At 36.7% G+C, this 15836-nt stretch overlaps 1 protein-coding gene across 1 annotated transcript in view; it reads left to right on the forward strand.

Moving 5' to 3' along the window:
- LOC150088347 (EH domain-containing protein 3-like) overlaps window positions 1–14955 on the forward strand; it is a 38447-nt gene extending 23492 nt beyond the window's left edge. Inside the window, exon 2 of the mRNA XM_090370130.1 lies at window positions 14251–14955. Within this exon, the coding sequence (XP_090226256.1) occupies window positions 14251–14955 (705 nt within the window). The remainder of the gene's footprint in view (window positions 1–14250) is intronic.
- The last annotated feature ends 881 nt before the right edge of the window (window positions 14956–15836 follow it).

Here is a 15836-nt window from a genome sequence, read left to right on the forward strand (position 1 = left end):
AAACAATGACAGTCACTCAACTGAAGATGAAAGCTGCTCCTTGATGTTACATCTTCTGTAGGCCTTTTCCTCAATGAAGTTCTTATAGTCAGCATCCATTCCTGTATGTTTTGGAGCACCTCAATCGGCAGGAATCTGTCGCCCTTCCTGAGCTTCCACACTATGGACTATAAGGGAGGGCTCTTAAGGGTTTTGGGGATTCTCCAGATACACATCTGCCAAAAGCTTGGAGTATTGATTTCACACGCTATCATTTTAATTGAGGTGAGTAAGCAGAGGGTGAAGATCCGTTCTGAGACTTTTCTGTAGTTTAGAAGTTTGGTTATTTCTGAAGTGTGTGTGTGTGTGTGTGTGAGGGGTGGAAGTTTGTGCTTGAAAAGCACCCAATGAAGAAGCCAGTACTCATCAGATGAGATGGTGATGACTGGTTGAAGAAACCAGTAAATATATTGAATTGTATTAAGACTGTGACATGGAGGTGTCATTTGGCTAGCCATCTGGATCAGCAGACCTTGTTCTGAATATCTGCGTGATGGTGTTTAAAGCTAAGTTTAGGGTCAAAGATGACCCCGAGATCTCTGTACTTGTGGTTCCTTAAATTTCCAGGTTTAGTTTGGTTGGATGTGATTTAAGTAAGAACACCATTTGTGTAGATTTATTTAGATTAATATAAAGAGAGAACTGTTCTAAGCATGCAACAAGAGTTTTTAGGTGGTTGATGATGGTTTCGGAATCAGTCTTATGGATCAGATAGAGGAGCTTCAAATCATCATGTTGTGAATCTAATGACAGAAGATATGTTTCTTTGTAATTATTCTCGGTATTGAGATGCTTTATGCTGATTATATAAGTTACTTTATCTATATTTAATCTAAACATTGTGTCTACATATAGAAAATAAAATTCAAGGATAGCAGAACATTTTTCTTTTCTTCTAATTCAAACACCTCATTCAGTGAGCTGCTTCATGCTTTTGTAATATTCGGATTGAAAATGTCATATGAATTTTCTGGTTTGTGTTTTTATTTCTCTGAGAACCAGATTGAGGTCTTCTGGGTTTTTTTTTTAAGCTAATACCTATTGTCAAAACTGCAGTTACTGAATGGCTTTTCTATTAGTTTTCAATATGTAGCTGCACAGCTAAACATTGGTGATGACTGATCACATTATTGTTCTCCTATGCCATCAGTTGTGCAAGGCCCTGCAAACAGAATAGCATATGCAGTGCATGTATTAGGACAAGTGCTTCCCTCATTCTATATTCAGTATAGTACTCAAAGAAAAGTTCCAGTTTTGAAGATGTAACAAGCATGATTTCAGTTGAATGTTTATAAAATTACATAAAACATCAACAATTAAATGGAGTGCTATCAAAGGAAGAAAATAAACTGTCTAGACAGTTTTAATTGTGATAAAATGCACACATTAACTTCAAGAAAACATTACAGAAGTATTTGTAAAATAATAAGAGGAGTTTACCTCAAAATAGTACGTAGAAAACTTCCGTATGATTACTCTCCAGAAATTAAAACAAAAAAATCGAAAACTTACACTAGTGTAAAAAAATAAATAATTAAAAACCAATTTAACACAATTCAAATCATTTTAACACAATTAAAAATTAAAAAGAATCGAACGAAAATATTCAAAACGATTTTCCTTCCTGAATCTGACAACGCTTTTTGACCATATGTCGTGATCACAGGAATGAAAATTACCAAATAGGGTTGAACCTGAAACTTAAATAGTGATTATTTGTCTTCACGCATGCGCGTAAAGATCCACGCATTGGAGATCAAATATGGCCGCCGAACATTAACAGAATTCTCGTGTAATTTAATTTCTACTGTTTCTGCAATTAATAGTCACATATAATTACGTTGAACATTAATTATTTTGGCCTCGTTAAATAAAAAAGTAGGTTTTTCATTAATGGCACAAAAGGCTAACTCTGACCATGCTAAACGAGAAGCACGAACTGGGGCTTCATGTTGATTTACACGAATATTCAGAGAAGATCGCGTCGAACCTTGGTAAGACGAGTCGCAATCACCGCAAGAAATGTGTATACCAGATCATTAATTTGTGTTGCGAACTTGGAAAGAACCGAGTGATTGTTCAGTATTGTGTGTAATTTCCGTATTTGCAAACATTATCGGATAGGTCAAGACACACACGTTCATGTGAATTCTAACACATTGTCGCGGGTTTGCAACCAAGTACATATGAGGTGGGTGACAACCCCCCACAGACACACAACATACTACCACAGAATATGTCAGCTAGTTCACGAACACCCCTTCACCCAGTATTCAACGAATCGGCATAACAGGTTACAAATCTTTCCTCGTGTACGCTATCGCAGGACCAGATTTCACTTTTATCCAAAGGACTAAATTATAATTTATCACCTCAAAAACTACCTAAGAAACAATGCATAATTGATATTGAATTTGGACTTTATAATGTTCCACAAAAAAGATTATTTATTCAACAAGTTAACCAAGTAGTGAATAACATAAAAGAAACGCAACTTCCTAAATTGAATACAGATGACAGTTCAGCTTTACGAGAACTTCGGGGAAATAAGGACATTATTATACAGAGGGCAGATAAAGGAGATACAGTGGTAATACTAGATAAACCTGATTATATTAAGTTAGATTCAGTTATTTCAGATACCTCCACTTATCTTGAAGTAGACCCTGCACTGTTTACCAATTTGGTCAATCAATACAATAAAACGTTACCACGTATCGAAAAAACGACTACATTACTATGGCCTGGTCAAAGGAATTGAAGGCCAGAACATACAATATTCCTGTACTTTTCGGTCAAGTAAAATTACACAAGACTGGATTTCCTATTCGACCTGTTGTTTCCTACAGGAACTCGGCATTTTCATCCTTAGCCACACTCTTGTATATAGCATTATAAAACCCTTTAGACAGGTAATACAATTTGGGATTAAGAACTACGATACATTATTTAATAATCTTAAAGACTGTAGACTCGGTGACAATGACAATTTATTCTCACTAGATGTTACCTCGTTATATACGAATGTAAACGTTTAATACACATTAGATATTATTTGGGATATGTTAAAAACTCAACACCGATTAATTATACAAAGCTACCTATTAAGGAAATTTTTCATTTAATTAAACTGTTAGTTGAGGCCAACTAATCACCTTTCGAGACAAGGTGCTCAAACAAATTTTTGGATTGCCAATGGGTTTGAGCCTGAGCGGCTTAATGTCAGACTATCTCTCACCGATTGAGCATATACATTTGACACCTTTTCAACCTCGTATCACATACTATGGGAGGTATTTAGATGTTCTAGTTATTACTGATAGTAGTAGTACTATCCAAGACATTTTACATTCGTTTAATAATATTCATTTTAGACTCAAATTTACATTGGAAAGGGAGGATATGGATACAAAGTTATTAAACTTTCTAAATTTCACGCTTACTTGGGACTTGAATAAACTTTAGCATCTATTGAAAATCTACAAACACCGGTATAATATATATATATACACCTTCTACGTTATAATAGCTATCACCCGTTCACCTACAAAAGATCAATTACCTTTAATCAATTTCTAAATGTTTATAAATATTCAACAACGGAATCTGCTTTGGGCTCAGAAATACAAATCTAGCAGGTTCTTAAACAGGGATTATCCCCTTGCCACAATAAACCGAATTAGGGTACAGGCTAAGGATAGGATACAAAATACTACATCAACCAACAATAGTAATATCAAAAAATACTTTATTTCTGTCCCATATGTTGAACAATGGCACAAACAGCTTAATAGATTCTTTAAAGATAACGAATTTAAAATTGTGGCTAAGCCAATACGGAAATTACACACTATACTGAACAATCGCTCGGTTCTTTCCACGTTCACAACACAAATTAATGATCTAGTATAGAACGTTTCTTGTGGTGATTGCGACTCGTCGACGCGATTTTCTCTGAATATTCATGTAAATCAACATGAAGCCTCAGTTTGTGCTTCTTGTTCAGCAGCATCAGAATTAGCCTTTCATGCCATTAACGAAAAACAACTTTTTTATTTAACGAGGCCAAAATACTTAATGTTCAACCTAATTATACCCGACTATTAATTGCAGAAACCGTAGAAATTAAATTACACGAGAATTCTGTTAATGTTCAGCAGCCATATTTGATCTCCGATGCGTGGACCTGCATGCGCGAAGACAAATAATCACTATTTAAGTTTCAGGTTGAACCCTATTCAGTAATTTTCATTTCTGTGATCATGACATACGGTCGAAAAGCGTTGTCAGCTTCAGGAAGGAAAATCGTTTTGAATATTTTCGTTAGATTCTTTTTAATTGTGTTAAATTGATTTTTAATTGTGTTAAATTGATTTTTAATTATTTATTTTTTACTTTAATGCAAGCTTTCGATTTTTTTCGTTTTAATTTCTGGAGAGTATCATACGGTTCTACTTACTATATGGAGGTAAACTCCTCTTATTATTTTACAAATATTAATATCAACATAGAACGTATTGAGTATTACAGCTCTGATTCATACTATCTAATTACAGAAGTATATACTGTACTCATCTATTCAGTAAATGAAAACAGTAGAAAAGGAGGGGGTTTGAGGAGTTATAACGCAGGCAGATGTGAAATTTTCTTGGCAGTGTAGACAGGCAGCCAGGAAAGCCCATTGTGTCCTGTCAGCAATTTGTCAAACATAGTCCCATTGTATGGGACAACTGTGGGACCACAATTAGAATACTGTGTTGAAGTGTGAAGACCTCATCTGAAAAGAGCATTGAGCTTCTTGAGCGGATCCAAAAATGACCAACTCACATTTTTTTTTTTTTTTTTATGAAAACCCCAAACATGAAAGGTATCAAAACCTATAGTACTTAGTACCGTGCATGGGTTGAAGGAGAAGTATAGGGGGAGGGGGATGCCGGAAACTTTTGCTCTAGAGACTAAACATGGGTTTCACCACTTCAAGCCTCCAATAAGCAAAGTGGTGGTATTTCACCGGTTGATGAAAGTCATCTACCACTTTGCATGGTGAAATCAGAAAAGGGCGGCCATACTGGGAGGGACTCCGATTGTGTGGGCTGCAGAGCTTGGTGGCCAGGTACCCTAAAGGTGACCCACTATCGTCTCCAGATATCATTGTAAGGGGAGGCATGACGACCAGGTTTTTGAATGTTTTTTTTTTTTTTTTTTTTTTTTAGATAGACCTAGGAACACACATACTCTTATATGCATTGTAATGCCATGGCTGTCTGTGGTATCTTTAGCATTCTTCAGTAATATCCAAATGTTTTCAAATCTTCATTTGCTGTTGGTTTCCTTGATAAATGTTTACCCCTCTTTGGTTTCTCTGTAATTCAGACAGAAACCAAAGAGGGATAGATTTCAGACAGAAACCTACCTGCACTTGCTGGTAACTCTGTTGGTGATAAGGGATTCAGTTTATTAATGTAATTTATTTTTATTTTATTATTATTAATTATTTTGTTTTTTGCTGACTTTGGTGGGAAATCCTGTTTTCCCACTGAAGAAGGATACGTTTTGGGTTTTTACCCAGACAGCGTAACATTGATCCAGATGTCCCACCTCCTTGTGGCAGGGATAAGCCCCAGAAATCAGCTGGATTGCTGATTTCTAGTGACAGAGTGGCTAGTCAAACAGACCCCTCCCCAACACACAATTGGATTTGCAGTTATGCCTACAAGAAGGTGCATTATTAGTAGTAGTAGTGGTAAGTGATGCAAGCTTATAAAGCAGCAACCAAAAAAAATCCAACCTCACTTGTCCATCCCCTCCAGTAATTTTAGTGCTTACATGCCTTTATTTAAATTACCCAATTTTAAAACCACAGATGTAAGGTTGTTCCAATAATCAGTGTGCAGAAGTATGCTGAAGGCAAACTTAGCATTAGCAGAGGCATATGATGTAAGAAAGCAAGCTTATATAGCATCAGCCAAAAAAAAAAATACCCTGCAACCATCCTTAATCAATTTGAATTTGTGCCCCTTCACATCTGTAGTTTGAGCAAGAGAAAGAATGATATCAGCATTGAGTTTGCTCAATCCATTCAAAGACTAAAACACCTCAATCAGATAACCTCACTGAAGCCTTTCTTGATAAGACCACTGTTTTGTTCCCCTCATCAATCACTTTTCCCTTCCCTGCAGCCATTCCAGCAGATCTATAACCTTCCTAAAATGAGGCCTCCAAACTTGTATGCAGTACTCAAGATAAATCCTAACCATTACCCTGTACAATGGGATAATCGCCTCCTTATTCCCACTAGCAAAGTTCCTATATATCACTGAAAATGAAAAGCACCTGGGGTTAATCGAGAAAACACAATGAACTGCCCGGGCAGTTCATGGGATATTGTCATTTACACCCAGATGTTTTTCATTTTCCACTATCCTGAGTATAGTAATACACAGATGGTATGTTAATCTGGGATTGCTCCTACCCTATGCAGTACTTTCAAACTTCAGCTGCCATTTCTTAGCTCATAAGCCTAATTTTTTTAGAGCTTTTTGCAGTAGCCTTACCTTGATTGCTGTTATTAACCTCCTGCTAATCTTTGTGTCATTTGCAAGTTCTTAAGCTCGCAGATGACACAAACACTTGTACATGTCCAGTCAATAGGGACCTGCCCACAATTCAAGTATGCTCTCATAATTATGGCTAAGTGTTTGTTTACCTCCTTTGTTGCCTCCCTTAATATAATTGGGTAGGTCTCATCCACTCCAGGCACCTCTTATGTTTAGCTTCAATAAATTCTCTTCCACTTTCTTCTGTTATCACAAAATCATTTAGCACTCTGTTAGAGTTTGAAAAACTTCTGCATTCCCCTTCAACTAAAAAATTCCTGATGTGTGTATGTACACGAAAAACACCTACTCAGTTTGTCAGCAACCTGAGCAGGATCATCATCATGTTAAATCATCAATAACAAGTGGACCAATGTGATTCAAACCCTTCCTTTTACTGTTGATATAATTAAATAAGCCTTTGCTGCTTTTTTTTGCCAGAGACTTCCTGTAATCTGCCTTAGCTTGCCTAATTTCCTTTGTGACTTGATTACAGCCTAGTTTACATCTACCATAGGCTGCTGGGGCAGGACACATAGCTCGAAGACATGATGACAGATGGACTAAGAAAATAACAGAATGGTACCCAAGAGGAGCTAGAAGAAAACCTGGAAGACAAAGGCGGAGATGGATAGATGAAATTTATGAGTTTTTGAGTAGTAAATGGATGGCCAGTGCTCAAAACAGAAGGAACTGGAAAGTTGCTGGAGAGGCCTTCATCCTGCAGTGGATTGAAAATGGCTGATGATGATGATGATGATAGGCTGCTGTATCACCTGATAATTTATGCATCCCATGCATTTTAATTCCCTTCCACAAGTCTAATCACTTCTTCCGACATCCATTTAGGTCTGAACCTTGAATAGTTTTTAGTTAGTATGAAAAGCCTAGATATGAACTAGTACTCTGGAACAACCATGTCCACATCTGTCAAAAACTGATAACCTTTATCACTAATTGCAGATATCTGGAATATATAATTCCACACACACACTCTGGCCCTGAGTGCCAAGCGATATTAGTGACCACAGCGCCTTTTCATAGTGATTATCTGGTACGCTTTACTGTAAATACGTTCTTCCGAATTTCGCAAGTCCATTAACTCTTGAGTATTAGAATTAAATAGATATATTCAAATAATATAACCTAAAAAGGAAAGTACCTCTCTTTAACTCCCTTTTTTTATTTTTAGTTCTTATTAACCTTCTCTTCACTTAGGTCACTAGGTGGCCCAAGGCAGGGCCTCCACATGGCAGGACTGGTAACCTGGGAGAAAAAGATAATCTCCCAGGGCCAAAAAAGAGCACATCACAAGTAAATCAAACTCTGACTTATCTGGGCTGCCGGACACACCCCAGACATCTAAAAATATAGTTCCATTGCAGGAACTTCCAAACAGAAAACTGAGACAGCGACACATCCAGTTCCAACTCCAACTTTCTTGATCATTCACTTAACTGGTGAAAATTCAGTTGGCAAAATCTCACCATTCAGAGTCCAAAAGGAATTAGAAATTAGAGCTGGATCTCACAAGTCTGTAAAAAGATTGAGGTCAGGAGATATTCTTATTGAGACCTCTAATGCCAAACATTTTGAGCAACTGTTGAGCATTAATCTCTTTGCAGGTTTACCTGTAACTGTGACACCTCACAGATTGCTGAAGTGATCTAAAGGAGTGATCTCAGACTGGGATTTATTAGATGTATCTGCAGAGGAAATGCTAGAAGGATTGAAAGATCAAGGAGTAATTCAAGTCAAAAGAATCTGCACCATAAAAGATGGCAATCTGACCCCTACACGAAATCTCATCTTGACATTTAACACACCGCTTCGGCCAACATCCATTAAGGCAGGATATCTGGTATGCATTGTCAGACTATATATTCCAAACCTGCTACGGTGTTTCCGATGTCAGAAGTACGGACATTCCCAGATAGCTTGCCGGGAAACCCCTACTTATGCAAGGTGTGGTTCAATAGAACACGACTGCAAAGCTTGTACTATCCCTCAACCAATATGTCCAAACTATAAAAAAAGACCACCCTGCCTATACTAGAACATGTGAATGCTGGAAAAATGAGAAACTTATTCAGAAGTATAAAACAAGCCATAATGTTTCCAAATGATAAAGCAAAGCAGTTCATCTCACCATTGAAACAGACCTACATACGCCCAAATCACCAAAAGATACCAATCAACAGCAATTCAAACTGAATTATCAGTACCCCCCCCCCCCCCAAAAGAGTCATTTTCAAATCACCTCCAATTCTTGTACCATGCAACCCGAACTTAAGCAGTCAATACACCAATATCCATACCACGTGAAAAACTTTACCCCCCCCCTCCCGGATGAAGAATGCAAAGAAAAACAAATCAAAACTTCCAGAAATCAAGAGGAAATGGATATTAATGGAAAATCTCCAGATGATGGTCTCCTAGAAATTTTTGTCAAAGAAGACATGGACACAGCCTTACTTTCCAAAAAAAGATAAAAACGAGTAAAAAAACAGAACTTCAACACACGAAAACGTTCTGAAAGCTTAACAAGAAACTAATAATGAATACAATAATTCAGTGGAATTGTCATGGTTTCCAGGCCAATATTGATGACGTATATGATCTCACCTCTAAATATACTCCAATATGTCTCAGCCTTCAAGAGACATATTTAAAACCTCAAGATACACCAACACTGTCTCAGAATAATATCTTTAGAAAAGACAACCTGCCAAATTACTGGTGTAGTAGCTATTTTAGTAAACCCACATGTTCCTACTAAGCTTGTCTTACTGAGTTCTCCACTTGAGGCAGTAGTTGTCAGAGTAGCTGTTAACATTCACATTACAATATGCTCCTTGTACATTCCACCTAGTTATAGCCTTCAACAAAATGATCTAAATAGTCTCATAGCCCAGCTCCCCACACCTTTCCTCCTTCTGGGAGATTTAAATGGACATCGTACTCTATGAGGTAACAGCCCATTGATCAAAGGGGAAGACTAATTGAACAATGTTTAGATAACAACCTTCAGGTGAACAAATGATGTGTCACCAACATATGTTCACCTTCCTTCTGGAACTAATACTGCAATAGAATTGTCCATCTGTTCTGCAACCCTGTATACTACTACTACTCTAAAGTGGACAGTAAACAACGATCCAATGCATAGTGATCATTTTCCCATACTAATTGATTTAATAAACAAGCCCTCTTATCAACCTACTAAAATTCTGCAGTGGCTCACTGATAAGGCAGATTGGCAGACTTAAAAAAAAAACTAGCTAAATTTTGCACTGAAATAATCCCAGAATCACCAGTCGATGAAGTGGTTGACTGTATCACAAAAACAGTATTACATGCAGCATCAAAAACCATACCGAAATCATCTTCAAAATTGCCAGTACACCCAAAAATCTGGTGGAGTTATGAATGCAGTGTGGCTAAAAAAGAGCAAAATAAAGCGTGGAATAACTTTCAACGCAGTCCACCTACAGCTAATTTTATCCAGTATAAATGTGCCAGAGCAAGAGCAAGGTATGTTAGACCCAGTAATAAAAAGGCAGCTTGGATCTGCTTTATTTCAACCATCAATCAAGAAACTCCTACACATAAAATTTGGAAAACAATCAGAAAAATAAGTGGCAAATACCAGACAAGTTTATCATGGAATGGAGAGGACAAACCATTTCTGACCTTTTTCAAATCTTAGGGGAAACTTTTGCCAAAGCATCAGCATTAGAAAGTTACACACCAGCCTTCAGAAGATTTAAAACAAATGTAGAAAAACAAAAATTAAAGTTTTCGTCAAAAGGGAATGAACAATATAGCCTACCATTTACTATCCACGAACTGCGTAGAGCTCTGGCAACATCTAAATGCAGTGCGGTAGGACTTGATAATATACACTATTCAATGATATAGGAACTAAGTGCTGAATTATTAGGCACTCCTCAATCTGTTTAATAGACTCTACCTAGAAGATACATTCCCTAAACAATGGCATCATGCTACAGTCCTTGCATTCCTTAAACCAGGAAGAGACCCAACAAACCCCGCTTGCTAGAGACCTATTACCTTGACCAGTTGCCTCTGCAAAATTCTTGAAAAGATGATAAACTGCTGACTGATATGATACTTAGAAAACTTTCATCTCCTACACACTCTGCACAATTTGGTATTCGCCAAAACAGATCAACCCTAGATATACTGGTAAGACAAGAGAACTCCATTCGGAATGCATTCCTCAGATCAGAACATCATGTAATGGTTTTCTTTGACATCAGTAAAGCTTATGATTCCACGTGGAAGTATGGCATTCTCCGTGAATTACATCACCATGGACTTCGAGGCCATCTACTGATTTTCATACAGAACTTTCTGTACAAATGCACATTTCAGGTCCGATTTAAAACTTCCTTAACTCAAGTATTCATACAAGGAGTTCCCCAAGGCTCTGTACTCAGCACTACACTTTTTATAATTGCAATAAACACCATTGCTGAACAACTTCCAAAAACTATTGATACAGCACTATATGTAGGTGATCTTAGCATTTTGTGTCAAGCAAAAAACATGAATACTGTTGAAAGACAGTTACAAGGGGCAATAAATAAGATCAGTTCATGGACACAAACTAGTGGCTTCCAACTTTGTCCCCAAAAAATGTTGTGCATCCATTTTTGCCACCAACGTAAACTCCACCCACCTCTGGAACTACAGTCAATTCCGGTTATCTGGGACACATCGGGACTAGTGCATTTTGGCCAGATTAAGCGGCTGCCCCAATTATCTGAAGTTTCACGTAAATATTTAAAAATGCAATGTACCCCCCCTTTACAATTGGTTCACTGTACAATCAAATCACGTTATGACGAACTCACCATAGTAAAGTCTGTTCACTATACAATGTGTAGTAAGCGCTGGTCATTGTGATCACATTTGTGAATTGAATTTTAATTCTATTAAACATAGATTCTAATTAGCAAAAATTTGAGGAATATTATCCACAGGCTATAAAAGCAAAGATATATTAAGCACAAATTTACCCTTTATTACCTTACCAATTAAAAAAATTAAATATGTGAAAATTGGAAGAATATACGTGATAATCAGAATAATTAATACATACTGTAATATGTACATACTAACTAGTCGACATTTCTGTTCAGTGACATTTGTGGGTGGGGGTTAAAATTTAAAACAGTAAAAAGATAAGCAGTCAGTAACAAAGAACATGGCACACACAAATTGCAAGTAACATGATACATGCAAGTGAGAACGGAGTAACAAGTTATAAAGCTTTAAAAATAGGAATGAAGAGAAGACCTGAAAATTAATTTTTTTTTATATGATTGAAGAGTTCGTGGAAGCGTAAACACATTTCACCATAATCCACAGAATTCCAGCTGTTGATATTATCGCAAATTCAGTAAGCTCAAGTTTCCTGTCCGTTTATGATAGATTTCACTAACGGAAAAGCCCAGTAAACAGGTGACTTCTAATTGTTTTTATTATTTTATGGTTGTGACCTCCAGAATTTCGACCAAACCACATGGTACTGTCGGAGACAATCGTAGGGTAATCTCCAGTGCTGCGGTCTCCTGCCCCAATTAAACGAAGTAAACCCTGGCTATTTTCTCAATTGGTTTCTGTTTTTTAAGATCTGCCCCGATTAACCGGTGGCCCGAATAACCGGAATCCACTGTACTAGTGAATGGCCAACCAATAGCAGTTTCACTCCACCATACTGTTCTTAGGAATCACATTAGACCATAAACTTACCTTTTTAGAGCATATTAAAAAACTAAGCACATCCTGTGAGCAAAAGCTAAATATCATCTGGGTTCTTTCAACAACTAAGTGGGGAGCTGATCACCTTACCTTGTTACGATTATACAGAGCCTTAATAAGATCGAAGCTAGACTACGGAGCACCAGTGTATAGCTCAGCAAGACCTAGTGTCCTTCGCTGGTTTGACCCTGACCATCATAGTGGAATATGCATTGCCCTCGGAGAACATCGCACATCTCCAATACATAGTTTATACGCTGAAGCACATGAACTGCCTCTCTCAATCAGAAGACAACAACTGATACTACGCTATGCATATAAAATTAGATCCATGCAGAACACCCAAATTGACTAATACTTTTCACAGCACAGCAGGTTATACCAAAACTGCCCTATAGCTAACTGTCCTTTGGGTATGAGAATAAAACACCTCTTAGAAGAACTAAATTTAACCTTAGACAATGTGGCGCATAACTTCCCTCTTGCTCCTTGGAACATCACTCCACCTATATGCGACTTACACCTTCATGAATGGAACAAATCTCCTTTACATAGGAACTATATCATGCAATAGTGGACCAGTTTTCCAACTTAGTTGTAGTATATACTGATGGATCAAAAAGCAATGCTCACATTGGAATCACTGATATGCTAATATGATTTTCCCAAACATCACATTACCATATCAGTTGTCGTGTGAGTTTAGTATATTCTCTGCCGAACTAATAGCAGTTCAGGTTGCACCGAATTACATTGTGTTCTCTAATATTAAAGACAGCATAATTTTCTCAGATTCTTTAAGTGCACTTCAAGCACTGAAAAACACCATGAACATTGTGTTTTTCTCACCCAGTCATGAAAGAAATAATCACCTCTTTGCATATCTTGTCGGAACTTGAGAGAAACATATACTTCCGTTGGGTCCCAGGACATTGGCAATTCCTAGAAACAAACTAGCAGACAGTGCTGCCAAATCTACTCAGCTACCACCTGACAACAAATGGAAAGTGCCTTATCAAGGCTATAGACCAATAATCCAGGAAAAATGCATGTGCCAGTGGCAGTTATCATGACAGCAACAACTTAACAATAAACTTCAAAGTATTAACTGAAGCTGGAAGGCTGAAGCCTTCCAGCTTCAGTTCAATTAGACAATAGGAGGTTATACTAGCCTGTCTGCGAATAGGTCACACTAATGTTACTCATGGTTATATTTTAAGGGGGGAGATATCCCCCTCAGTGTCATCACTGTAACACTGTGCTTTCAGTAAAACATCCTTGTTGAATGCACAAAATATACACAAGAGAATGTCAGAATCTTTTTACTCCAGCCACAACAGAAGACCCTCCACACTTACTTCACTTTTGGATAAGAAAAAGGTCTTGAAAATTTTTACTTTTCTCAAAATGTATACCACCTCATTTAACTAGTTGAAAGGAAATCTACTGTTACTAGTTTTGCTGTTAACTTTATCCAAGAAGAAATAACATACACACTAACCACACGTATGGCCACAGATGCTGTTGCACCTAATAAATCCCTGCGCCTCTGTAGCCAGGAGCAGCAGTGCGTAGCACACGCTTCTTGATTAGACCGGGGTTCGAGACCATGACCACCAAATATGGAGGATGCGGAAAGGTCAGGGAATGACCACCACATATCCCCGAGGCAATATGGCCTTAGTTGCTAAGTTTATTTGGTGATTGTTAAATCACCAAATAAACACACACACACAGTTGGCAAGCCTTTCCGCAATATTTTTCTTAAAATTGAATTCATTTTGATGTAAAAATATGTATATAATTCACATTTATCTTTTTCTAGGTTCATGCATACATTATAAGTGCTCTGAAAAGGGAAATGCCTTCTATGTTTGGAAAAGACAGTAAGAAAAAAGAACTGATTAAGAAATTGGATTTTCTGTATATGGAGATTGAAAAAGACTACCAAATTGCCCGAGGTGATTTTCCAGATCTTAAAGACATGCAAGAAAAACTTCTTCAACAAGATTTTATGAGGTTTAATCCTCTGAAGCCCAAGTTACTGGAAGTGGTGGATAAGGTCCTATCAGATGATATTTCACGTCTCATGAATATGATTAGTCAAGAGCAAGTAAATCAGAATAATGGAATTTCAGAAACAACAGTAGATGGTGGTGTTTTTGCACGTCCAGGTGGTCCCTTTGGCCATGGGAGTGGCGAAGGTGCCGATGCAGGTTCATTACAGCCCGACTGGGTTGTTTCCAAAGATCGGGAAAAATATGATGATATTTTCAACAGGTTGAATCCTGTGGATGGAAAAATAAGTGGGGCAGTGGCGAAATCAGAAATGGTCAAATCAAAACTACCAAATTCTGTATTAGGTAAAATATGGAAACTTTCTGATATTGATAAGGATGGTATGCTTGATTCTGATGAATTTGCCTTGGCAATGCATCTGATTAATGTGAAATTAGATGGGTATGATTTACCTGGGGAACTACCAGAGCATCTTCTACCCCCATCAAAAAAATATTATAATTACAGATAATTCTTTGTATCTTTAACATGTATGTTCAGTATTATCATCTTATTTTCATACCATTATATATATTGAGATTTAAATTTGTAATATTCCAATATTGAAAATGGAATAATCTATAATTGAGCATATGAAGAATAAGTTATGGTATCATTGCAAATTTTTAAAAAACCAATAAATGGAACTAAATTTTTTGCAATGAAAAAAAAAAGGGGGGGGTCAGTGTGGTTTTGTCTGAGTTTTAAGTCTCTTCTTAATTTTATTTTTTTTTATTGAAAAAGTGCCTAGAAAACACCCTTTTATAAAGTTTGTAGAATTCACAGTACAAATTAGCAGAAGTTGCAGTTCACAAACATGCAAAAAAGTGATTTCATATTTTATATTTTATTAATAGTTTGTTTATTATTATTATTATTTTCCTTTTAATGCACAGCATAAATTAATACGCCAGAAAAACTTAAGATGAGACCAAGATTCAAGTGTCAACTTTTTATGACAGAAAAAAATCTAATTCTATATCTCTCCATTTTTTTTTTTTTTTTTTTTTTTTTTTTTTTTTTACATAAAGCTTGGTCTGTATTAGTTATATTGTCATTTAAAACTTATTTTTCTTCTTGTGATAAAATCTGTTAATAACCAACATAAAATGTGTATTTTTGAGGGACCTTATTGTTTTGAGGGACCTTATTGTTGGTAGGTAACTTATGTTCATTTTCTTACCCTTTTGGAAGGGTTTGTTTTCCTCCTCTCAGAGTTTTATAAACTTAAATGTACTTTGACTTTTATAACATATTTACATGTCATATTCACTTTTGCATATTGTAGGATATGACAAGAGTATTCTTCCTAATTTTCAATTCTTGAGTAACTAGTTTATCTCTTTTGATTAG

The sequence above is a fragment of the Mastigoproctus giganteus genome, chromosome 3 (genome assembly GCF_048544385.1).
Source record: "Mastigoproctus giganteus isolate SK-2022 chromosome 3, ASM4854438v1, whole genome shotgun sequence".
In the NCBI taxonomy this organism is placed as follows: Eukaryota; Metazoa; Arthropoda; class Arachnida; order Uropygi; family Thelyphonidae; genus Mastigoproctus; species Mastigoproctus giganteus.